The sequence below is a fragment of the Poecilia mexicana genome, unplaced genomic scaffold, assembly GCF_051168715.1.
Source record: "Poecilia mexicana isolate PSO_F unplaced genomic scaffold, ASM5116871v1 scaffold_5, whole genome shotgun sequence".
Lineage (NCBI taxonomy): Eukaryota > Metazoa > Chordata > Actinopteri > Cyprinodontiformes > Poeciliidae > Poecilia > Poecilia mexicana.
Genome location: NW_028263374.1, coordinates 23,117,717 through 23,145,078, shown reverse-complemented (window position 1 = coordinate 23,145,078; position 27,362 = coordinate 23,117,717). Strand labels below are relative to the sequence as shown.

The window sequence follows — 27,362 nt, the reverse complement described above, 5'->3', positions numbered from 1 at the left end:
TTTTCAAGTAATAATGCAACTTCAACCTCTCAGACCAATAAACCTTGATTACTTAACACTGTAAGGTATCTTAAATATCCAAAATGAGACATGACAGTCAAAAATAAGTAAGACAACTAAAAGCCACACACAACTGAAACTTTACATGAACTGGATTGTCAACAAAATTGCCCTTCAAAAATGTTAATCAGAATAGAGAATTGATCTCAGTATCATCATGCAATTAATTGATCATTGATGCAAGTTTAGTTCTTATAAGAGTATTTGACAAGAGTAATCTTGAATGAATGTTCTCCTAGAAGATATTGTCAGGCATTCTGATCAGACAGCTAAACCTCCTCAATGTTGCATGAAGACACTCTTCACTGAAATACAACCCAGATGTAAAATTAATCAGAAAGAGAAATTGTTCCCCTGTAAATGTCAGGACAACATCACAGATTGGTCTTACAAACAAGACTCACTTGGACACAAGTGTTCGTCCTCTAAGCACACACATCTATCTAATTAGGGTTTAGAGAAGCAGTGAGCAGCGCCGAACAGCGATAGAGAGCGAGATGAGATTTGTTTAAATATTAACTTCAACTATTTTGGCAGATGTAACTCAACATGGTGAGGGAAAAAAAGCAGGAAAGGAAAGAGTCTCAAAGGTTCTGCTGGGACAAGAAAAGGCTTTTAGAAAGTCAAGGGGACATGGAGCCTAGTTGCTCTGTCCGCTGCTCAAAGCTGAGCTAAAGTGAGAGGAGAAAATGAACCAACAGAGACAGGAAAACACCTCCTCATGCAAAGACAAATATATGCTTCAAGCCTTTATTCTGTAGTAGAATCTAAAAGTTTGCCTACTCCAATTCTTCAGAGCTGGTGCAGAAGCCTCATAAGTTATTTATTTGATTCAAGTGTTTGGAACCATAGGAGCATCTAAAATATCAGACTGAAAAATGCTATTTTTACATCTTTTTCTCTCAAGTTAAAGCATAAAAACATTCCAATATGCATCCATTGAAAAAAGTGACCAATTGCTAAAACCCGCACATGAAGGGTTAAAATTCGGGAAACCCCGAAACCCCCCCCCCCCAAATAAAACGGTGATGGTTCAGGTTAATATAGTTTATAAACATTTATCTTTAAAGAAAATATGTTGAAACTTTTATGTTTATCTTAAATAGATTTCTGGGTAAAATACACAAATTATTCAATGTTAACTTGCACTTCTAAAATTCAACCACAGGTAATTTTATGAGGTAATTATTTCATAACGTTTCTGTTTAGGGGCAGAAAGAAAAACACAATCATGTTCAGTTAGTTTTTTTATTGAAGAAGCAAACAAAATACACAAACCAAATACCACTGGTAGCAACATATGCTTGACTTGTACTGCATGCTGTACTTTAAGGCAGACACACCTCAGTAACGAGTAAACTCACATGCAGACAAGCTGTTTTGTACTTAGAGGCCGAAAAGGAAAAAAAAAAAAAACTTCTAAACTCCTGATTTATTCAGTAGAAATCTGTCAGATTTGAAATGACTGAGCCACTGTTTTCAGAGGCATCATACTTTCTAATAAATCCTACATCTATTCACAATTTAGCCTTTTTCCCCCCAATGTTTAGTTATGAGGTTTAAACTGTTTATAAAAACACTGCATGTCCATGAAAAGTCATACAAAACTGCAAAAGAAACAATTCCAGCAGAATAGTGGTAACATAAGAACATCAGCAGGATCACATTGTAAATTACAGTAATTAATTCCAATTGTACACGTAAATAATTTAAATAACAAACGACCCATAATCTGCTTTAATAAAATTAATTTTCTCTTTCCACAGACCAAAAGTTTACTGCTACTGAAAACTTTAGCAGAAAGTTTTCTTTACGGTTGTGGAGCTGCAGCTTCCTGCTGAGGTAAAGCCGACCTCCTCGCTGTTGTGAAAATTAAATTGTTGCTTTTCAAACAAGACGACAAAGAAAACTTGCAACGTTGCAGCAAGTTTTACAGCAACCTTTGCCTTCTGTCTGTTCTCCAGTGATTTTGACTTCGCTCAGCAGAACCCATCATTCTCCAACTAAGTCAATAATATTAAGGCTACATTAATATTCAGGATTTGCCCTTTTTCTGTGCTGTCGCTAACAAAAAGGTGAGGACTGGTCATAAAAAAAAAAACAAAAAAAAAACAGTGCATTCAGAGAAATACCACTGGTTAACATAAGAATCCCTTTAGCTTGTAACAAAAACAGAAAATGAGTCTTATTACAGAAAACCATGGCATCCACAGAATAAGCTCAGTTAATTACAGCGCATAGTTGAAGGGATTCCCTCCGTCATCAAACACTCGAGCTCCTCTGCAGTCTAAAACACAGCCGCCGCACACGGCCACGTTTCTCATACGGTACCTCCGGACGCCGTGCAGAGCATTTCTGAACAGCTACAGCAGTTTCTCATCGTCATTATTTTTTCACCCCTGAGGAGTTTCCACGACCTGAGAAGCTTGTTTTACTTTGCCACAGTTGCTAAAGGTTCTCTTCCTTTCTGACTGTGTCGACGCTAAACCTACGTAACAAAAATATACTCGGTCCCTTTACTTAGTTATTTCTGTTCTGTGCTGGATGAGAAGCAGATATGTACGACATGCTGGCGAATCTTAGGAATGTTACAAGTAAAGCTGGATCAGATCTGGACTGAGGCCCTTTGGCAGCTGTTTAAAAGTTAAGTTGAATTAGGAAAAGAAATCTGTGTTAAATCTGTCATATAAACTTATCTAGTTGGGGTTGCTTTAAGGGTTAGTTTGGAATTACAAACACCACAGGGGGACAAAAAAAAACATTAAAAAGGGCACTGGTGGTTAAAAAAAGGCAAAATTATTACAACATTAAACTCCCTTAAAACATTTTTTCCGCTAACACAATCATAAAGTTTTGTGACTCGTCACTTAATTTTACCAGGAGCCACGAATGAAGACCAAAGAGGTGAAAACAAACAAAACTGTTTTCATTTCTACTTATTTAACATTTCAATGTGATGCAAAATGATGTGAAAATACTTTCAAACACCACAATGAAATAGGTGTAAATAAATCTTTCAAGGACATTACTGTGCAATGTTTATTCAATTTAAACTAGAATTGTTGAGTTAAAATTGCTCAAAAGCAGTGTAAACATTGGAAAATTCCCCATATCTGTGCTTTTAAATACCCTTATAACTCTTAAAATAGTTTATGTGTTTGTCTCGTCTTAACTGATCCTTAGATCACTCTTTAAAGAAGGAATGTCTACTAAGGCAACAGCGGACAAACACAAACGGTTCAGATACAAAGTTGAAAATACAGAACATAAATCTGAAGTGAGGAAAATCACAGAGCGATGCCGACGTTGCTGTGATGGAAAAGAAAAGAAGGAAAAAGTGGGGTAATACTAAGACATCGTCGTAGCAGTCGCATGCTTTCATAAAATTGTGCAGCTGTAATTCCGGACAAAACGTAAAGCTAAAGACATTTGTGCCATAATCCTATAAGTTAAAAATAATAAATCTGCATCAGCTGCACTGGGGGAAAAAAAAAAAAAACTTTAGGGAGAAGGCAACATAACCAACATTATTCAGGCATGAATCATATTGTGAAAAAACACCAAAAGAAATTCCTTAAAATCTCACTGCCTCCTGTCTGTAATGTTTTTGCAATTTGTCTCTTTAAAGCAACAGATTAGTGGAAAAAGCAGTCATGTAATGAGGCACACAATGATCAGGTTTTCCTATTATTGTACAAAAACCCAGCTTTACATTCAGAGTTGAGGGTAAAAATTACAAACGAAGCAAATTAAAGAAACTGAGGTTCCATTAACTATGTGACTAAGTAAACTACGTTCAGGAATAAAAATAAACCTGGCCTGTAAGTTTTAATTCTCACCATTAATTTTGCTACAGCTGGTTGGGAAGGCCTCAAACTGGTTTGTATCCAAATTAAGCTTTAAGATGTAAACTGGTCAAGCTGCATCTAAAGGCAGGCCAGTTGTATGCTGGATGAAAATTTAAAACTCTGTTCTGCTTTCTAGTTTTTTTTTTTTTCCTTGCTGAAATGAAGTTATTTGATCCATTTCTTGGTTTTCACAGTCTGAGGGTAGAAACACTAAAACATTTAGCAGCAACAATGTTTTTCCAGCGCTGAGAGCAAACCCTCATTACAAGTACCCACTGACAACAACAACAAAAAAAAAACTTAAAGGGATGGTCTGAGAAAAGTCTGTCACTTCAGACAAAAGCGTGCAAGCTTAAAATAAGATGAAAAAAACCTCCAGATCAGGTGTTGTAATAAAACTCACTTTCTTCAACTGTCTTTTTTTTTTTTAAACTAACTGAGCTGTAAGAGTGCGGATTCTCTCAAATCAAACCGACATTTTGTCGCTGGAGGTTTGTTTGACATCAAGTTCCAGATCCACCAGATCCACCGCCTCCCAGATGTCACATCCAGCTGCATTAAAGCATGTCCAGCCATGAGGAGGAGACATCTGTTAAAACAGCAGTTAAAAACAAAAAGAGAAACTATCCTGTTGTGTTCGTCCTGTGACGAGCTCTGCAGATCCTTCTCAGAAGTTCTGCTGAAGTCGCTTTTTGGCCGAGATAGCGTCGAGGATGGGCTGCCGCTTGGCCTGGTAACGCTGGCGGATCTCCTCTATCTCCTGCTCCATCTGAGGATCCAGGGAGGCGAGCCTCACCCGCAGCTCCTCCACCGACCACGTACCGACCTGCACACAGAAAGACCAAACTACGTCAACGCAACACATTTTTCATCATTCATGGGGAGCAACTGTCCAAAACATATTCAAAACAAATACATTTTCAGGTGGCATGTTGCAAATGATTATAATAAATGTTTTTGTTTTACTTAAAAGAGAACACTTGTAAACATGCTTCCATCTAATTCATAATTTAGAAGCAACTTCTAGTGTAAAGACTTCTTAGCAAGATAATCTGCTTTTTCTAACTTTGCTGACAAGATTAGCCGCTACAATGTCAGGTGTTCACTGTTACTGATAATCTTATTACAATATTTATAGTGTAGTGAAATCTGCATCATATATCCAGGCTGATTTTTGGTCAAATTGCCATTGAACATAGGATTTCATAACACGCTTTATAATCTAAAATACTCATATTGGTCTAACCCAAGTTGGATTTCTCTACACTAAGCAGAGAGTTAATAAAAAACACAGTTTGTGATCTGCTATTTCACTGATAATTTTTGCATTAAAGACACCATAGATGAGGTTCATCAACACTGCAGTACTTACAGAGGTCAACCTGGATAGAACTGCTCTGGACTGATCACTTATAAAAAAAAAACAGTTTGATTTACGGAACATCTCCCTTCTTTCTTTCTAGAGAGAAAAGAAACAATGAATAAAAAAAAGAAAAAAAAATCTTAATATGACTGAGTGTTCCTCAACTCACACACCATACCTAACACCATGGTGTCTGAGTGTACCCGTTTTAGAGATGGCATCTATTGCCGTGAATTCGGCGTCTCTTGCTCTGTTGCAGGTCTGTGACCGGGAACGGTGCCTTCTTTAGCTTTCCCCAGGAGGTTTCCCATCTTAGCTTTTACCAGCAGCACATCGCCCTCAAGCTATTTATTACCTACGATCGATGGAGCTAAAATTACACTGACGTCCTAGTCCACTACACAAAGTCCGACGAAGAAACAATGGAAGGTTCTGCAACTGGGCGACACTAAGGTTTGTGATGTAGCTGTCGCTGAAGGGTTGGTATCTGCATGAGATTTCCCAAGAGCAACCCAGAAGGATTATTAGCGCAACCCTGCAATTATATACAGACAAAACAAAGCAGAGTGTTGGTACACTCAATGAATCGTCACCTAGCGAGCGATTCATTTGTGTTTTCACCTTGAAAACATCCAGGGTTCTTTATCTTTTGATTTATACAGGGTTTGGGAATGTCATGTTTTTAATCCAGTTTGAAGTGAGACTGTTTAAAGTTTAAAGAACATCACAGTGTCAAGCTGCCATGGATTGTTAACGGTCGTTTAAGGGTTGATCGGATTTGAGAGCAATAATAAAAAGCAGCGATGGGAGTGGAGGGATGAGGGGCATGTAAGTTGAAGAATAAAAATAGATGTAAAGAGGACAGAAAGGAGTAAGACACTGGTTCTTCCACATCTGCTTCTAATGAAATATTTAGGTTATAATGTTCAAACCAAATATTCTGTACTGCATTGTCACATCACTAAAGCTGCTAAACCAAAAACCAAAACAGAGCCATAAAGACTTAGCAGATATTATGTGCACGTAAAGTTCTATATACTATTGTTACACATCTTATTACAAAACACATTGTGATTAGTCAAATAAACATAAAGCAAGCCCTTTCAACCAGAAACCTCTAAATTCAGTTTTAAAAGGTTTAAAAATATCTCTGTAAATAAATGATGCCGTCTTCAACCAATAATGCAACTACATAAAAAATAAAGCCTGCAAACAACAAAAACAAGTTGACAAATCTGAAATAAAACGGCGCCAACGTGAAGCTGTCAAACTCTGTTAATGTATTATGGGATGTTGTTTTTTCTTTTTTAATCCCTTCATTTGCAAGTCTAATGGAACAATACATCTCACCCAGTAGGATTTATGTCAACCAGTAAAACCTTTTTGATCTTCTAACACACCGACAGTTGTGGTGCTGCAGAAATGATCATATTTAATCATTTTCATCCATTTTTGTAAGGTGTTGACTAAAATAACTACTTGTAACAAAAATATTATAAAACACTGTAGTAAAGATTACTGTGTTCTCTAATTTGTTTTTGAACTTAAAAACATGCTCTGTTCAATAACACACTTAAAGGATTAAGAATTTTATTAAGGTATACGACATGATACAAAAACTGGAAAAGCAGTAAGTTAAAATCCACAGTGAACAAAAATCACACAAAATCAAGCCAAAGTTCTCCTAAAGAGAAGAAGTGAGTTTTTAACCAAGATTTAAAACCGTTGTAGAGGTGGAGTGACTGTGGACAAGGAGTTTGCTCTACATCATGAAAAAGGAACGATCAACTTTTCCACTTCAAACAGCTGGTTAGAATAGAGAGAAGCAGCTGGTCAATGATTATAAGGTGATAAAAGACGACTTAACTGCATTTGATTTTCAAATTTAAAATCAGGATGAAATAAAATTGATTATATAATATGAGAAGAAAAGGTAATCAGAAAGGCCAACTCTCTCCTAGAATAACCCCCATTGATCCAGAGCAGAGGGTAGTCCAGTTAAAATCCCAAACATGAAGCTTCAGTGACAGACAGCTGCATCCTAGGTGCACAAAGGAGCAATACCACAGATCCTTCCTCCTGTTTTTTTTACTGTTTTTTTATATGCACACCTTGCACATTTGTTCTCAAAATTACCACACTTAGCTGCAAATTGCTTAGTCTAAGTATGTCATTTTGATAACTGGACAGTATTATTTTTCATTTTTTTCTACATTTTTACTTACTGTACAGTGTTTTTTTTTAATTATTATTTTTTGCCTCTGTGTGAATCCATGAAGTTCCCACTTTACTCAACTTGCTGCTGTGACACCTGACAATTTCCATTTTTTCCCTCTTATTTTCTATACTGTCTGTTTTTGTTCAACTTTTTTGGCTTTATCCAAAAGTACAGAGATAATGTAAGAATTTTGACCAAGCTTACTTCAGACTGTAACAACAGGTCATGTCTAAGTGGTACATTTCCAGATTCAATAAAATCTTGTGTAGTAATAAACCACTTAACTCGCTGAGAAGTAAAAAACAATATTCAAAGCATTTATGATGAAACAATGTTAATATGCATGATGTTTCTGTAGCAATAGCAAACAGTAAATCTATTGAGGTATTTTTCCATTTTTTATTCAGTCAAGAAAAATCAACATTATAGTTTCATACTAACTTGATCCAGGGGTCTGTTTAACAACATCTGCCAGAGAGTAAGAATATCCTGTCACTAAGAGTGTGTTATGTGCAAACATCAGTAAATCTGACAGTAGGTGATACAGTGCATCTATTTAAGAGAATCTACGGGGAAAAACAAAATAAAATCTAGGTCAAGTTACCCATCACTGACAGCAAAGGAAACAAAAACAAAACCTTCAAGCAGAAGAGACTTAAACCTCCAGAGGTACATGCAACACACAAACCGGCAGCTCATCAAAAAATTATGAAGCCACACATGCATGTTTACACCAGCGCACAAAGATGGCTGTTCTGTTTTTAGAAAACCAACCTTGCACAGTGAAAAAAAACCATAATTCTTTGTAATCATTAAAAAAAAATACAATTATATATTGTAAAAATGATATCCCTGTATGTTTTCTATATTTATTAGCATTGTGCTGCTGTGACCCTGTCTTTGTTTACAAAGAAATTGAAACGAAACCAATTCAAACACAAATATTTACTTATTGTTTCATTAAAGCTGTACAGAGGAAGAGTGAGAAACAGCATTTGGTGAACATCTAAAGGTGAAATGGCAGCTCTGTGATCTGGTTAGAGAAACCATCCTATAGTTAAAGGTCATGTATTTAATATTTAATTCCAGTAGCAGCTGCTTGCTCTGTGTAAATGTCTCTGAGCAAGACAAACACCACCTGTATTTTCACAGTAATGTAACTTCTGAAGAGGCATTCATAACTCTGAAATACATTCAGTGTTTCCATCCAAATGTCATGAATTTTGAATGAACTTTTAAAATGTTCCAGAATAAAAGAAAAAAAAGAAAATAAAAAATATGAATTAAGAGTATTTCCATACCGATTTGGAGCGAATCAACTAGGATCCGTAAAGCGTAATTTTGTCAGATGCTGACATTACGCCTGGCTGTGATACATAAGAAGTGGAGATTGTGAACTAGCATGGATCACACAGCTGATAAAAATTAAGAAGCTGTCAGGAATGTTTGTAAAAAATTTGTGAAAAAATGTTAGGTCCTCTGATTTTTTCCCAATGCCAACTACATATATATTTTTTTCATGGGACAGTAAGTTGTTTATAAGATACAAAGTATAATAAAAATGTCTATAAATTATTGGGACGATTTCCTACTTAATGCAAAGAGTATCTGACAGATGCTTTGTTTATACAATAATAAAACAATATTCACATTATATTCCTTACATGTGTGGCAAATAGATTATTCAACATTTGTTTACATTTTGCAGAAAAGAGTAATGAGTCACAGCAGCTTTACAATCTAATGCATCCTCCTGCCATCCAAAGTTGTATTGAATCTCTAAGCACGGAGTAAGCCTAAAGCTGTTTGCTTTGTCTGGTGCCAGAGAAAACACCAACAGGATGTGATACTGTAATTAAAATGTGAACATTTCTCTAAGACAGGACAAAACTGGCATTCTATGAAACTGCTGTTTGTATTGTAGTAAATTTATTTGCAGTCTTAATCAGATTAACTCCAACATATTGCTTTCATTAATTGGACCCAGTGAGAGGCCATCCAAAGGCAGAACGAGTTAATGAGCGCTGAAGCAGATGTTCGGTTTAAAGTCTAGAATCAAAAGCACAAACGAAGTACTGGGTGACTGGATATGAGGCACATACAGCTGGTGTTGGACCTCAGGATATGTTTCACACTATACTGAACCACAGATGTAACTTAAAAGTTTCCCAATACTGTTGGGAATATCTGCAAACATATGGGTGAGTGGTAAATGTGAGATAGCACATGTGTTTATTTCTGTAACTGGGCAGAAATGTAGATCTGCTTATAAAAGATGTTTCTCTGCACATTAAGCTTGCTCACATTTAAATGAGGTATTGTGTAAAGGAATGCCTGTGCACATTTATTGGTATTTTTGACAATTACAACCTGAGCAAATTTCTTGAGATGCAAAAATAATTCCCTTCATTTTGATGGGTATGTTTGCTCCTATATGCATTTGGTGTAATATGCTTTGTGAATTCAGTGCAGACACACAGCAAGTTGTGGAAGCAAAAAACTTCCAAAAATGGAGCAGATTGCACTTTTTGAATTCCTCCTAGACTGAGTTACAGCGTCGTAAAAGCACAACCAGATACCCATCAGCTGGAGAACACCGCTGCCCCACAGGACACCGAGTGCTTGATAAAGTTACAACAAACACCATGCTTATCCCCCTTCTCTCTCAGCAGTTTGAAGAATCGGTTTCATACTTACCACTTCAAGATCTCCTTCACCAGGGAGTTTGCGGTTGTCTGCGTTGTTTTCTCCACGGCGTCCTCCATCAATGTGATTGTTTACCTCCTTCTCTTTCTGCTCAAAGTACTCCAGGAAGGACGGTTTGGCTGGCTGCATCGTCTCGTCTCTCCCTGTACGGCACACAACCAAGACAATATTTATTTAACTGTGTAGCAGAATTCAACACATGCTTTCTGGTTTGCATCATTAGCATAATGGAAATCTGGAAAGAAAAAAAAAAAAAAAAGGTTACATTAGGCAACAGAACTGGTTTAAGAGGATTTGATTCAAACTTAAAGCTCAGATGCTAATTCATTCATAAGATGTGGTTACTATTGCTGAACAAGGCAAAATAATAATAATAAAAAATCACATTGTTGTGAAGTAAGAGTGGATTTAACAGTAGGTGAATTTGGGATATCTGGATGCAGTGAGATAAGACAATGCTTTCCTGTATTGTCTCATAAACAGAATGATTATGAGACTCTCACTCTGCTCCAATAATTATTTTTAAATCTTAATGATTATAGCAATGTTTCTGTTATAAAACAATTTATTTGACTATTTGATTTATTTGACTTCTATGTCACAGAACATAGCATCCACTTAAGTAATTATCTACATTGTATTGTTTTTAATGTAGGATGATTATCCTACGTCAGCTCATGTTATTAAACTTGATTAAATTAATACTTTTCACCAAGTTTATCGCCCCAATCATGTAGAAAAACATGCTTATTCATGGATATACAAAAATAATAAAACATAAAATAAAACACTATACAGTTACATCCTAGAGCTGGAATCGGCGTACAAATGAGGCCAGCACAATGCTCACAGTTTTGATACTTTTAAGTGCATGCATAACTCTTGTATGCAATTCCCCTAATCCCTTGATAAAGGGAACTGCTGCAGGTTACTGCTCACCAAGCCAGCATTAATGCTCCTACTTACGACAATTTACCTTCACAGGGATCAATTAGATGCTAAATTATTAAAGCAGCAATAAACTGAACCATAAAGTATCACGACAAATGTGATAATGTGGGGAAAAACCAAACCTTTAAGTCTTAAAAACAACAATTATGTTGAACAAACAAATCACTGCTTCAATAAAAAAAAAAAAAAACATCCTGTCAGTGTGAACCAGATAAAACTAATAAATCCTACAACAAGGTGTCCATAGTATGTCCATGATTGAACTGCAGGATAGAAAAGCCAGCCAGTTATAACATTCTATTATTAATAACCTAATTTTTGCAACACACACATAGCAACTGAATAGTTGTGAACAAAAACAAACAAAAACGAAGACGGAACATTGCTTGATAATATCAATATGTTAAATAATGGCCAACATTGATTGGTGCCGATTTTAATGCCTGTAGGTTGTACATATTGTGGTGATGTGTGGATTTTAAAGCAATGCATTATTTTTTTTTCTCCAAAAAAGTAACTATAAGATGGAAGCAAAAAACAAAACAAACAAAAAAACCACACTTATGTGGGGAGAAAAATAAGTCTGAATAAGTGTAAATGTCAATAAAATTTGATTTGAACTTGCATAAAAGTGTGCAAATGGGTTAAAAATGGGAGGAATCCCATGTAATCATGCGTTGTAGAATACATTAACCAACACGGATGCATCTATACAAGTTTCTGTGGTTGTATGGGAGTTGAAACAGCTACACTAACTGTGTGTCACAAATTTTACTCATGTGAGTGCACCAGTGGAGCAAATCAGTGAGTGTAGTTCAGAGTTGGATTCATGGCTTTAATAAGCTGTGGTGTTATCGAGGGAAAACTCCCACAGCCTGCAATCATCAGAAAGAAACAACAGCCACAATGGTGTGAAAACTAATTTGGAGTTTTCATTGGAAATCCTTTTGACTTAATTAAATATTTAATTTCACAAAAGCATGATTTATTATGAACCTTTCAACATAGAATTATCCCACTGGGAAGAACAGGTAAACATAAAAACTCGCAATTGCAGGTAGTTTGAATGTGCATTTAACCAGATTTGTGATCAATAATGCAATTAAAGAAATGGAAAATTAGTGCTTTGAAAGCCATAATCTTAATTCAGTCATTTTAATGATTCAACACTCAACTAACTCATGGCCCAGAAAGATGCTCAGCTTTTAACTACAAGACTAACAATTATACATCGAGGCATTCTGCTGATTGAATCTAAAATAAATTCTGAAGAATCTCTTGTTTACTCCAGGTTGCACTTTATCATTATGGGAAATGCCAGTCCTTTATCACACAGTGACAGTCAAGTCTAATTTAAATGTATTAAATAAATATTCACAGTACAAATACAACTAAGCAACCTGGTGCTTTTAAAATGTGTCTACTGAATATGTGTGATCAGAAAACAATGTTGCAAAGATTCTTTTATTACACTAAAAGCAATCCTTAAAATATATGTGAAAGATCACCATTTGAACAACTATTTTCAAAGTGATAGAAATATCAAAGAGTCACCATACACAGCTGAAATAAAAAAGACCATATACAGTATATGATTAATCTTAATGTAATCTAAACTCAGGTGTGCAAACCAACACTACAAAGATTTATGAAACATTCAAGACAAAATTAAAACTTTATTTTGGAACAAAATCAAATGCATCCCCTAAAACCCTAGAAACCACATGAACAAAACAAAAAAGGAGATTGACCTGTAAGGGGCTATGTCTACTTATTGCAACTTGCTGAAACAGGTATTGTAACATTTTATGCATATGTCAGCAATTAATTTGTAAAGCCATTGGTGAGGAACTCTAATATTCTAGAAGAGACTACCAAAAGTGCATTTAAATTGGCATAATTTAAAATTTCTTTAAACTTTTGCTGCTTTATAAAATTGTAAATCCTCAGTTCTGTCAGGAACTAATAACAGCAGCTCAATATATAACAGAACAAAGTCAATATTATTGCCAAATATATCCAAAGCCTGTTTTTCATGTGGATATAAAACAAAAAAACATCTGAGGTCTTGTGCTGTCTGACAAGAGCTTCTCTCACTTATTCTCAGACACTGAGCTTAAAAAAGTCCTAAGTTAAGGAAGCTTTCCATAGTTTTCCCAATATGAAGATGCCACCCACCCACCTAAAACAATCAGATAACTGAAGGTCAGCCCAGTAAAAAAAATATGATCTAATATCTTTTTAACTTTAGTTCACCATCTGCTGCTGTTTGGTAACTTCAGCAATTATCTGACTGGTCCAAAATATTTTCAGTCGCAGCTTCATAGCCCTATAAAGTGTGACCTGCTGTGCTTTGTTGCCTCTCTGTGCCAACTGAATGTGGAGGGAAGCAAATTAGTGAGCGGTATTAAATGCATCCTTTCCTTTTAAAGTTTTACAAAGAAGTTTGGGTCTTATTACTGATACTGTGAGGAAAACTTGGAACAGTGGAGACATAAGGAGAAGATTCCTCTAGCAAAAACATCAAAATGACTGAAGAACTCTGTTGAGAAAATGGTGCAGAATCAAAGTGATTTAGAGCAATCATGGTTTTCAAAGACTGGCACAATGCTGTGCCAAACCAGCAAAATAACTTTTCCCTCTTTCTGCTCGTTTGTTGAGCCTTTTCTGACACAATAGTTACAGTATGTCAACATGGATCACTTTTATTGTACATAAAAGAAACCCCTAAACTCGTCCATCTTTCATGCCGTTATAAAATAAGTTCATCATCTACTGTAATTACCTCAGAGCATTTAATGAAACATTTCAAGATAAGAGCCATAGAAAACTTTGCTATCGTCCATTCTAACCTTTTTATTTAACCCCATTAAACTTTCATGGAGTTGTTGGAGATGAGAAGCATAAAATGCTTTACAGTCGTTTTAATGAGAACCCCTGCATGGTGCATTGGCAGGGTTATTTTCAGCAACAACTGAGTTAACTGTGGAGTTTGTGTTTACCAGTTTCTGTGCAAGAACATTCATAAAAGTTGTAGAGGCTGTTTTACATACATTTAAGAATTGTATGGTAAGAAAACCATAGTAATAGTAAGTAAATGATAATAACTTAACATATATTTCTTAAAAAAATGTTCTATGAAAATTGTTTTGAGTGCCCTGGAAACAAACTGTGTCCAAAATGTTGATGTAAAGCACATGTTGCATTGGGCTTGAATGAGGCCAGAATGAGCCAAGAATAATTCTAAAAACAACGTCTATCCAAATTTCAATTTGAAGATGAAACATTTTGGATGTACCACAACAGCAATAACATCAGTATTGTTCAATGTTCATCATTTAACAACATACTGATATCGGAGCAATAAGTAAAATTGTTAACCGATGTTTATGTCCATCTTGTTGTCGTTTATGTGCGCGTCCTGAAGGGGGGGGGACTTTATTTATTTGGGCATGTGATAGTGATGTAGTGCATGATTGTGGTTTTATTTTCATTTTTCTTTTACAATGGTGTTAAAAGAGTGGGGGAATATATACATATAATATATGAGTAATACTGGTAAATATTTATGTTTTGCCATAGCAAATATAATGTTGGATATTGATATTAACCCAAATTTTCATATTGGTGCATCTGTAAGAAATATACTTTTCCCAATAACCACAAAAGTCTGAGACCAGAATTAAATTTGGGAAGCAAACAGACATTTTAGGGGAGCTTTGTTGTAAGGAAGACATTGATTCCTTTAATCCCAAAATTTTACAAAACTTTGCTTGAACTTTTCGGTCTCCAGTTGGGGGAAAAAATGTCTCTGTATTACAACATTCGTTGTATAACAGGAATATAAATACAGGAATGACTTTTTGCTTGAGCCCATCTTGATTATGAAAAAAAGAAAAATATTTAGCAATGCTAATGCCATGAAAGTATAACAGCTACACTAAACTTGAAAATACATTTTGTTTTTTTTACTTAAAATTAAGACAATACTTAGAAAGCTGACTGAGACAAAATGATTTTTGTTGATTACACTGGCTTGTGATTTAGATTTGAAATGAAAATACAAATCACAGATGACTTTTCTGCTTTAAGATACAATTTAGCCTTGTGCTACACAATTGCCATTTGTCTTGACATAAAACAAGATAGTGAATGTACATGTCTTCAACAGATTGATCTCTTTCAGCATTTCCATTGAAGGCTGCCACAGCAAATCATTTGTCTCCATTTAATTCTCTTTTCGAGAGACCGATGCAAATGAAAAAGAAACAGAAGACTGATCCAATTATTTGTGACGGATTAGAGTCAAATTGAATAAAGTCCATTTATGTAACTGGGTATACTAGATTAAATTGTAGTTTCACTAAACTGAACTAAAAAATTAATTTAAATAAATTATTTTGTATTTAAACAGATTTAAATTGAAACTATAAAGCATAAAGCACCTAAAATAGCACCTTTGGGGTTTGCTTGGCTATTATTCTTCTTAATGAAAACGTAAAATTATTGAGTTTGAAAAAAAAAGAATGTCAGATTTTAGGAATTAATTTTGAGGTAATCTGGTTTGCAGCAAGCCTAGAGGATGACGAGGCAAAACACTTTTTATGAATCAGTCTGAGGGTTAATAGCTAATCAGTATAAATAAAAAGGCTTTTTATTTTTAGTACTATTAGGGGAAAATCGATCTCTGATCTAATCCTCTAAAACCTCCGGGGCCCGGCACCATCAAATCAGAGTCATTAGTTTGGTGAACAGGCAGAGACAAATGCACACACAACATTAACACAAATAAAATAAAGAAACATCCTTGATTGCAGACACAAAAAAGAGAGATGTACACAGTAAAACAACGGCAGCATGTAGCCTTTTAATGTAATTATGATTTTCTAGATCCATCCATCCAAGGATGGATGGTTTCCTAGATGTTCCTGTGTTAATGCAGCTTAAAGTGCAAGTAGAAGGGATCCATACTAACGCAATGGTAAGAAATCAGATTGGAGAAGCTGGTGTGTGTGCGTGTGTGTGTAGAGCTTGCGTGAGTTCAAGATTTGTCATTGTTCATGAAACCTCGATGAGGTAATCCTTAATAAACATGGGCATGTGTTTAATGGACTGACATTTGGGTCTCATAAATGACTGTTTCTAAAATGTCTTGCATCAGTAGCGTGTATTATGTGCCTATAAAAACTCTCCACCACTTGGATAATAAATTATATTGATGTAATAACTTGGTTTTTGGAAAAAAAATGTGCAAAATAAAACAGGAATAAAAGAGACTTTGACAAAGTAATATCCATTAATAAAGAATATAAAAATAACTAAATGACAGCAAGAATATTCACCATTTCTGGTTTGTGTTAAAGTACTTGGTGTAGATATGTCCCAAGCAACTTTGCACCTGTGAACACTGCATTTTTTTTTTTTCTCTCCATTCCTCCACAAAACAGCTTAAGCGTTGACTGCCAGTTTGCTTGGGGACAAAGCATGAAATGCACATGTTTATCCTCTAGGATTTGGTCATATTTTTCTGTGATCATCTTTACAAGCCTTTCAGGGACATCAGCTGAGAAGAAGCCCCAGAGGATGATGCTACCACCACCATGCTTTCCATTCTGTCTTCATGGTCGAGCAGCAATACTGATAAATTATAAACTGATGTTTTCACAACCACTTCATACACATCAGTTATTCTCAGGTAGTGCCTGTTTCACCAAGTGTGACACTGCTGTCATTAATTTAATAGACCTGTATTAAATTAGACGAGTCCCTGTAAAAGGGCAAGAATATGTAATAGCGTTTAAATTCATTAAACTTACTTTGTAAAAATCTGTTTTAAATAAGGAGAAAAAAATAAAAGCACAAGTGAGAAAAAAGGGCAAAACTTTTAAACAATACAACAAGGAATTAGCTCTTGGAATACAAATGTCTTTGAATATATTCCATTTAATTTTTTACATATATCCATTTCAGTAATGTACTGAAATAAAATTCAATGCCTTTAAGACTGCATAGGAACTCTGATAGAAATTCTTATAAAATATTTTTGTTTTTTGTAATCACATTAACCATGACTATAATGCGTGTCCTGATGTCAAAGCCGACTTCATTAATATTTTTAGAGAGGTAGGTTTGTCTACTCATCACACCTCTGAACATTTCTGAGGGGTTCTGCAACTCACCTAAATGAAGCACATTTCTGTTTATGATGGTAAGTGCTACAAAGCTTCTCTGGATTATAAAAAAAAAAAAGTCTCATTGGACGTAGTGTAGGAGGTTGTTGTATTACAGCATTAAGTTCTACAATAACTTGTGTTTTTTTTTTCTTTACACCTGAGCTTTTAAGACAACATCGTGCATTGCTGCTGTCAAGGTTAGTCAAACTGCACACATTCACATGTGCAATGCTCTCATTGGGGTTAATTTTATGCCTATAAAAACAAATGAAAAGTCCACCCACAAGCTCCCAGCACACACAAACAGAATGCAACTCTTATAAAGCCTCCTTGCCAAAAGTACCCAAGAGATCTAATGCTTCCCACTCCCACACCGCAGACTCCAAATACAGTAATCCAGGCGGAACATGTTAGGATAAAAAGAAAATTGATAATTTAAAGGCTGGAATGCAATATTCTTGTGTTTAACTAACTTTGTTAAAGTCTGACTGGAATAGTAAAAGTTAACAAAAAAAATGAAGGTTCAGGTTCCAGAGAAAACATGTTTTTATAGTTAGTAAAATAAAAAAAGAAGCACTTAAAAAAACAACGTTAACAACTAAAAAGCACTAAAGCTCTAGTACAGAGTACAGTAACCTTCAGGATCATTATCATTCTGGAAACCATTTCCTTGTGAATAAAACATAACCAACATTTTTAGAAGTAATTAGATTATCTTGTGGCAAATGTCAATAATAGACCAATTACCTGTAAGAAGAGTAGCAACTGGGAAAATGTTCATGGGCACTTTACGCCCCCTGGTGGATAAATGACCTTAGTTTTACTGCAAAGGGACTCCTATCTCTATGGTAGAGAATATCTATGAACGTGAATATGTGGTGATTTAAGAAAAAATTTCAAATAATTTTATTTTTTTGCCTTATTTCTTGATTAGATTAACTGATGAAATTATGGTATAATTTAAATTATTTCCAAAAAATGCTAACTTTTTTTTTTTTTAAATTAACGGTGAACCCAAATAAAACTATTTTAAGTATGTTAGTACAACTTGCTTAGAGAAACTTACTTTTCATGGTACCGGCCTCTTCCTCATCATCAGAGTTGATGACCATGGTGCCAAGCTGCGACTGCATGGTTCCTGTGTCCTCGTGTTCGATCATTGTACCGCTAAGCGATCCTCCTAAAGAACCAGCCGCCCGGATGGTCCCAGAATCACCTGTTCCGGCCCGAACCATTGTCCCCTGGTCAACCTCATCCTCATCCTGAAATAAACAGGAACTACGTTCATTTTACTGCATTTAAAAGAACCATCAAGCAAAAACAGAAAGAGTCCAGTTCTTCCAAAGCTTGTACCGAATTGTTATCGTCTTCAGCGTCTTGTTCTCTCTGTTCCGCCTCCTCTTGTCTCTTTAGTTTGATCTCCATGGCATCTTGTATCAAGGCTCTTAGGACGGAATTGGGTTTGGCTGATTTGATAAAAGGATGCTGTGGGGAATGAAAACGAAAACATATAATTAAGTCTGAAATTCATCCAATGCTTGTTTTCCTGAAGGATAGGAGGAACTTACTGTCATTGTAGAACGCAAAAATACATTGTTTTTAATCTTAAAGATGTTTAACGAAAACATTCATGATTACACAAAACAAAATATTTACAAAAAGTTAAATACAAAATTATATGGGCAACTAAAGTGGTTGAACATATTTCACTAAGCCACTTCAAGATGACTTAACAGAAAGAAAATTATCACTGCTAATGAGCAATGCAATATCTTTGGATAACTTCATCAGATCCTAGAATGCTGCAACAATTAGTAGATAACTTTACCTGTAACAGCTGTGTTGCTGTTGCCCGGTTTTCAGGGTTTTTTACCAAACATTTTTTGATAAAGTCTAGAAAACCTGGTGACCACTGATCTGGATTTCGAAACGTTGGTGGGGGATTGGTGGGAATCATGAAGATGGCCTGAAAGAAGAAAGACTGTTAGGTATTAAGAAATCTATTCAAAGCCTCATGCTAAGTTCAAATGCAAAATAAATATTAAAAAATGCCTGTGTTCCAATTATTACTGTAGGTTTAAACTTTTTCCTCCTTCACATTTAGAAAACCAACGGATCCTCACCCTCATTGGGTGAATGTCAGCATAGGGCGGTTTGCCTTCAGCCATCTCTATGGCTGTAATTCCCAATGACCAGATGTCAGCCACACAGTTGTAGCCAATCTCCTGTATGACCTCTGGAGCCATCCAGAACGGCGTGCCGATGACTGTGTTTCGCTTTGCCATGGTGTCCTATGGAGGACAAAAACAAGATAGAAAAGATTTACAGTAAAATTAAAATAATACATTATTTAAATAAGTTCAGTGACATCAGAGCAAGAATCATAATCACCTATGATGTCCAAATACATTATGTCTAATTACATATCATATAGTTTTAAACTACACACTATTGCCCTAACCCTACAAGCTTTTTTTATTTAAACAACTTATTTTTTATTTTGTCTAATTTTCTTAATTTTTTCAACAAATGTTAAATATATGATTAATTTGATTATGATTTTGGGCTTCTGCTTACGGTTAGCTGTCCAGCAACTCCAAAGTCAGCCAGTTTGGCTTGACCTTCTGTGTTCAGCAGGATGTTGCCTGCTTTGATGTCTCTGTGGATTTTCCTCATGAAATGAAGATACTCCAGACCCTTCAAAGTTGAATGGAGGACAGTGGCAATCTCATCTTCTGTTAGCTATAAAGCATAAACACACACACACACAAAGAAAGAGTGATTACAAGCAGGCCTGAAACAATTAGATTAATTGTGATGAATTAATTATTGTCAACTAATTTAGTAATTGATTAATTTTTAACTGATATATACAGACTCAAAAAAATTGCTAAAAGAAAACAGAGAGGGCAGTATCTAAGCCAAAACTCTATAATACATGAAAATTACTTTTCATTTATGATTAAAAATCATTTTTATCTGTAAATATGTTACACCCAAAACTCCTTAAGTGACATCAATTTTGCTTTAACTAGCTCAAATTATGCAACATATACATTTTTACAACAACTGATTATGTACCTGGAAAATACAGTATATAATACCGTCCCTTTAAATATTAAAATGGGCTTCTGAGGAGATAAAAAAAATCTTTCTAAATTAAGTCATTAAAATCCTAACAGCGTGAAACATCCATTCTTTACTCTCCGATACTTGATGCAGACTACTGCCCACTTTTCGTTGCACAAAGAAAACCCAGGCGTGTGTGTTTGTGTGTGTGTATGCGTGAACGGTCCAGTGTTACATTACCGTCTTGTTACGTATTCGGACGATGTCAGACACTGATCCACCACCACAATATTCCATGACGATCCACAAGTCACGGTTTTTGAAGTAGCTGCCGTAGTACCGCACCACATGGGGACTGAACACAGAAATGTGGCTGTCAGACTTTTGTTTATACGTACAGACTATCATCTAAGTGTTTTATCTAAACAGGACATCTCATTAAGTATCTCTACGTCACAGAGGTGATGCTGTTACTAATTCAGTGAAACACACAATCCATTGTATGCGTACCTGTTGCATTGCTGCATGATGGTGATTTCTTTGAGGATCTCCTGAAGATCAGACTCTACAGGAACTTGTTTGATGGCTACAATCTCTCCTGTTTCTTTGTGGTTGGCCTTAAATACACAACCATACGACCTGCAAACAAAGACATTTCCTTTGTTGCTCTTATCTGTAAAGACCTTTAAATAACTAGCTGGACAAGTAAACCCATATTCTCAGGCAGTAAACGACACTTTCAAATCACAACATCAGATGATACAATCTGATTAATCCCTCTATCTTTTTTAATATGAAAACCTCCGAATTTGGTTTAGAAAAAGTTGTCATGGCATTTAGAGCAGCTAAAGGCATCGGTCAGTACAGACATTTTTGTGTTTATTAGTGTGTTCTGCTGCTAAATTTTTGCTGTGCTTTGCCTTTTAGGTAGGAGGAACTAAACTATCAGTTGTCAACATCTGTCACTTTCAAGGACCCGGCTGAACTGCATTATTTTCCACATCGCTTCAAACATGGGTGTTTTCGTTGTCTTTTTTGTCACCTTCTTAACTGATGGAAAATAAGCAAAAGCACAAACACACCCCAGATGAACCTAAGTCACCTCAACACCGGTGCTATTAATGATTGATTTATTAAAAGATATGAGGAAACGGGACGCTAAATAAAAACTGGATTCCGTGGAGATTCATTCACTTCTGCCCCACCCTGATGACACGACTGGCATCAGTTGTGACACATGCATAAATGGCGTTGATCAGCTGAAAACAGGAAGAGCGTTGAGAAACAGGATATGAAGAGGCGCTGTTTAGACTGACAAGCACAACAGAAGGGAGGAGCTTTCTGGCAAACGAGGAGGGAGAAATAAATGAGGCAGAAACACTGACAGACCTCAAGGGGGATGGCGTGACTAACAGAGAAAGTATAAAAGGAAAAAAGGAAACCAAAGCAGATTGCCAGAAGACCTTAGATCCCTTTTAAATGCAGGCAGATTTAGGCATCCAGACAGTATCATTTATCAGGCCTGTGTAATCAGTTATCATCTTACTATGTGACTCACCCTTCACCCAGCTTCTCTAGGACATCAAAGACTTCCTCAGGCTGCTTGGTGAGACTGTCCTCACTCAACTTCTTCAGCTGTCTGTAAGGACAAGTGGGAGATAGATGCTGGTGAAGAGCTGCTGCTGCTGGGAGGTTAGAGCCAAACAATCAAAGCAGGGCAGCAACTGGGGAATGCCTTCAGTATGGCAATACAATATTGGTAAATTGTTCCTCTTAGTCCTAAAATACAAGATAAAAACAGTGTTAAAGAATCAGAAATCCAAGTTGCCACAGATATCTCTAAATAAAAAAAAAATTGTCATTCTTTTAAATTTTAGTTGCTACCCAACAAAAACAGAAATGTTTCCGAATCTATGGTCAAGAATCTGCTTAACTCAGAAATCAGACATTTTCAAACTAAAGACCTTCAGAGGAGAGTTGCAGAAAATAAAGCTAATTTGGTGCTTCACATCTCCAAGAAAACTATCAATGCTCAAGAAATCATTATAAGCGCAATCAAAGTTAAATAAAGATTCAGTTGTCCTTCTGGCAGATTTCTGAAAACTCTTTATCCGAGATAAAAATATCCTCAGCTTAGAGACTAAAATAGATCTGGACACTTCAAAGACATAGACTATGACGAGTCGATTTTCAGATAAAGCAGAGAGGCAGGAGGAAGTATCAAATTAAAATCAGTGCCAAGATGCTGAGTCGGGGCTCCTGTGATGTTGATGTGGGCGGATTAGGCCACCTGCTTAACTCAACGCATCCCACCAGCCTCAGCAGTCTGGTGTGTTGGGGATTAATCAGCCACTGCTAGTTTAACCTTCACTGTATTTGGAGTCTCTAAACCGAGATTGTGAGACCAAAACATCAATGTATACTTTTGAAGAATTGCAGTGTTTTATACTTGTTCCAAAATAGTCCTTTTTTAAAAAAATATCATAAGCTACAAAACTCTCTGATTAAAGAGAGATCATTGCTCAGTACGTATTTGGTTGTTCTATGAAACCTCTGCACCATAATTCATACTTTATGAAACCCATTCCAGGCTGAGGTCAAGCTGCTGTATGAACTCTAAGCCAAATGCAACAGAGAAACAGAAGCCCACAAGAAAATCATAATCTGCTTTTCAAGCGAACCCAGTGAACTCCCACTGAGAAGAGAGGGGACACTAAATGTTTATTTTTCTACATTTAAAACATCCCCCCTCACTCTTCAGTCATGTCCATTTTCCTCCTAAAAACAAAGCTGCAACACTAAATGGGCCATGCCGCTTCAGCCACACCTTGTTCATGTTCTCCCAAATAAAAACCAACCAGAAAAAATGTTTTACTACTAAATTTAAACTGGATTTCTGTTGGATTCAATAAACATTTGTTTATGCATTTTGAGAAAGGCTAAATATCTGGTAATAAAATCCTCCCAATGTGGTTCATAGTGCCCTGAATTATGGGCCTTGTAGTTCTATCCCAGCATAATAAACACTTCATGAACTACAATTCACAGCGCAAATGAGTTAATCCAGAACAAAAAGTGGATGGAAACACTAACTTGAGCATTTAAGACGAAACCTGACACCTAGAATGGGGGTTCTGGACAGGTGATATTTTTAAAGGTTTTGTTTCTCCAGTGGCTGGGAGAGAAAGGGAAGAGAAGCAGCAGATGGCCGGGGGCCTAGGACCGAACTGAGGACGAATGCATAGAAGACTGGAGCTTCTGCATATGGAGCATCTGCTCCACCACTGAACCCTGTGGCTCCCCTGGACCTTTTAACATGTATAACATTCTGAAATTTAGAACCCTGGCAAACTTAATCATTGACATTGTGAAAAATGACATCCCATAATGTCAATCAGGCATAAAGTCTTTTAGTCCAACAATCAATGTTGCTTTTTAAGGTAAAACATTCATATGCACTGGTGCAGATCCTGCACTATTACATCAGGAATATAATAAATCAAACACTTTAAGCAAGTATTTTTTTGATTATTGTTTTGTCAAACATTTTGTGCAAACTGGAGACTGCAATTGCTATTTAGCTTTACAATTAGATTTTTCTAGTTCTTGTTTACTCTTGTCAAACAGACTCATAATTGCTGAATAACTTCACAAACTTCAAGCTAATACATGTAAAACGTGTTACTTCCAACGCCACTCTTGCATTGACTGGATGAGGAAACAGCTGATGACGGAGGGGACTTGATAACAAGAGAGCTGCGGGTTTTTACGGGCATCATCCTGATAAGTGAGCAGAATAGGAACTCCTCAGTTCCTACTGTCAAACACACTCAGCAAACTAAGCTAAAAATTGGTTCCTGTTCTAAACAAATTAATGCATCAACAAAAATGGTGAGTTGTTAAAAGAAAGGAACACTCCAGCTCCACACAGTTTTGTCAAAAGTCACCGCCTTGGTTTAAACACTGCTGAGTAGCATAAAAACGCAAACAGAAACTGCATAAACCCTGTTAGTCTGCTGCTTGTATCAAGATAGTTTTTAAAGGAATAACATTAGCTTAACATTATTTCTAACCCTAGGGTGGAATACTCTGAACCCATAAGGGTCTTGTTTTTGGGTCTGTTAACTTCTAATAATACTGAATGCTTTTATAAATAAACGTTAAGGGAGATCAAGTAAAGGAGACTGACTTCTGCTTCAAACTACAAAGACACTTTTCTGCAAATCTGAGCTGCTCACTGAGACATTTGCATTCCTAGGAGGCTCAAAAATGGGAGCCAGAGTTGTATTTTTATTGGTATCTGTCAGTTAGTCACCATTAAACTCATGTGACCATACCAGTGGCAAAAGTACCAGACAGGCCAACAGAACCAAAACCACCAACCCACATGCACACACAGGCAGCAAACAATACAGATTAACAGCTATGTTCACACACTGACTCAGTTGTTAATCTTCTGATCATGCTAATAGGTTGGTTGCACAATATTTATATTAACAGCAATACTATTTGGGTAACAGCAGCATAAGCCTGCCAGGGTCAGCTGGTGAAAAGAGGAAATATCAACCAGGCCAACTACAAATAACAGAGTAATAACTAAGCGTGGCTCAGTTTGGCTAATAAATGTGACTACAACTATTTAAGTGGATGAAAGTTGTTCATCAGCTTATAAACTTAGCTTTGGAAAATTTCAGCTGGATTATTAGCCGCTTCATATAGTTCAGTCTTGAGAAATAATCTGAGCACAGTTAGTCTGTCACATGTGAAGGAAGCTGCAACAGCAAATACCATCTCTTTTTCACAGTGACATCACTGAAAACAATGAAACCAAAGATCTACTGATACAAACTAAAGGTTTGTAAGTTGTGCACATTTAAACAGGTCAACATTTTTAAAAATTGGATTTCCAAAATGAAGTTGCATGGTAACATATTTACAAAATATGTAAATATGTCTTATTCAGATACCTGAACTAATATGCCTAACAACAGTTCAGCTATAGTAGCTAAAAACAGTTAAGTCTGAGAGGAAGCAGTGGCAAAGCTCCAATGCTGCTAGCAGATATAATCCAGTTGGAGCACAAGCAGGACTCCAGATGATAATCTGAGAGCCCCAATCCAAAGCAATTAAAAATTATACAGTAAAAAAGAGTTACCAGATCATGCATTACAGCAGCACATAAGATACAATAATTATCCTGATGGTAGTCAACATTTCATTTCTAAATATTTAAAATATGGAATAATGACAGAAGACTATCTAGAGTCAGAATGAGATGTCCCATTCCTCCAGTGTTGATGTTCCTCATGTCTGAGGCTTTTCTGTGCTTTAATACACCTGAGTCAAATAAATGGGTGGTGAGAAAGTGCATCTATGCTGAGGAGATGATTACATCTGTTGTTAGTTGGAGCAAGGACTTGTCTAAAACAAGATTTTCTCTTAAGCACAGAACTGGTCAACCTCTTAAAGTTTGTGGGATTGTTTAATGGTATGGTTTGTAAAACTCTGGAAGTTAGAGGCAAGAGTGGCATAAGAGTTAATAGAAGAAGCAGTATTTAAAAAGTGTAACAAAAAATTAAGTCCCAACAGGGATTCAAAACCAGCAGAGATGACAAACTTTAACCCTCTATATAAATAAACAGCACCTGCTGGCCCCATTTCCTGCCACAAAACCAGTTATATGTTATCTTATGCCTGACATGCACTAGATTTCTCACATCAAGTTTCAAATTACAGAGCAAATAAATTATTTCTCTTAAACCAGTGTGGATTAAGGCAGCTAGGAAAAGATCCAAATAGAGTTAGGTGATTAAACTGGATTAAAGGGCTTCTGATAGCAGCAAGCTCTGAGATTTAAGACAAAGATCATAACAAGGTTCCTAAGCCAGTTCAAGCAGAGTACTGTGAATATCTTCCCGATTAAAATGAGAAAATGAAAAATTCTACAACTCTTCTTTATGTGACAAAATAATACAATTATAATTATTGGCTCGTTTAAATTTGTCAGTCTATTTTCTAAACAGAAAACTAATCAGAGAATTGAAATTAAATAAAATAAAAAAAATCAACAGCAGCTCATGGCCAGGCTGGTAGAAAAATACCAAAGGAATAGTGATTTAAATCAATGAATTTTTGTATAGAGGACAACTGAGCAATTATAAATGCACCAGAAAATTTGAACTAAAAACAAAAAATATGTTTTTCGATATTACACCAAGTCCTAAAGGAGCTGAAATTTTTCATTTTACATTATGAAATACAACTTACTCACCAAGTGTCTGTGGGTGGGTATTTGGCAATTGATATCTGACCCAGCTCATAACTTCAGCATAACACCAGGCTAACGCTTAGAAAAATAAAAATCATAGATACGCCATATGTTTAAGCTGTTATTATTGGCTTTACCTGCGAGGGTTATGCCTCATCTGCACTTTCTCCTTGTTCTCCATGTTGCCTCCTCCAGTTTCCTCGGACTCTTCTGATTCAGGTCTGGAGTCAAACTTGAACCGAGCTGGTCAACGTCAAGTAGATGCTAGCAGTAGCAGGTCGCCGTCTGCTAATCTGCTAGCGGCGGCAGCTAACGCGCCGTTTCACAGCAGCGTCCCGGGTGACGATCCTCCCGCTGCTGCTCGGTTGCCGTAAAAAACACCGCGTTGCTTTACCATTCTGTAAGGCTGGGCTCACACGATACAAAACGTTTAGTCAGGCTGTGGTATCCTCGCCGCTAGGTACATCCTTTCCTTGTCCCTAGGCAACTTTAGACTTGTTTGGCAGCCGCTCTAACATCCACCTGAGAAAACCAGGAAGTGCTGAGAGGAGTGGACAGGAAGGCGAAGGCGGCGCAAACAAAGAGTGCAATGCAAAGTTTCAACAACAGGGGGCAACAGTTACACATAAAACATTTACATCTAGACCTGCAGTTTAGCTGCAAGGTTTCTCATGTATAGTATATTCGTGCAAATACTACATAATAA

The 27,362-nt window shown here is 36.2% G+C and overlaps 1 protein-coding gene across 1 annotated transcript; it reads right to left on the bottom strand.

The window, feature by feature from the left end:
• Nucleotides 1–1,294: 1,294 nt before the first annotated feature.
• On the bottom strand, nucleotides 1,295–27,313 carry LOC106931957 (serine/threonine-protein kinase 4-like). Its single transcript, XM_015010366.2, has 11 exons — nucleotides 26,794–27,313; nucleotides 21,947–22,027; nucleotides 20,899–21,027; nucleotides 20,629–20,743; nucleotides 19,897–20,061; nucleotides 19,443–19,610; nucleotides 19,148–19,285; nucleotides 18,673–18,804; nucleotides 18,386–18,581; nucleotides 10,187–10,338; nucleotides 1,295–4,734 (listed from the first exon to the last, which is right to left on the bottom strand). The coding sequence occupies exons 1-11, from the start codon at nucleotides 26,835–26,837 to the stop codon at nucleotides 4,576–4,578; spliced, it is 1,479 nt and encodes a 492-aa protein (XP_014865852.1). The 5' UTR covers nucleotides 26,838–27,313; the 3' UTR covers nucleotides 1,295–4,575.
• Between the last annotated feature and the right edge of the window lie 49 nt (nucleotides 27,314–27,362).

What these genes read in the sequence shown, in the direction of transcription:
- LOC106931957 (XM_015010366.2), bottom strand. Translation starts at nt 26,837, where the DNA reads ATGGAGAACAAGGAGAAAGTGCAGATGAGGCATAACCCTCGCAG. An exon ending in TCCGAATACGTAACAAGACG is followed by an intron (nt 20,062 to 20,628) that starts GTAATGTAACAC and finishes TATGCTTTATAG; the next exon opens with CTAACAGAAGATGAGATTGC. An exon ending in GTGAAGGAGATCTTGAAGTG is followed by an intron (nt 4,735 to 10,186) that starts GTAAGTATGAAA and finishes TTCTGTGTGCAG; the next exon opens with GTCGGTACGTGGTCGGTGGA.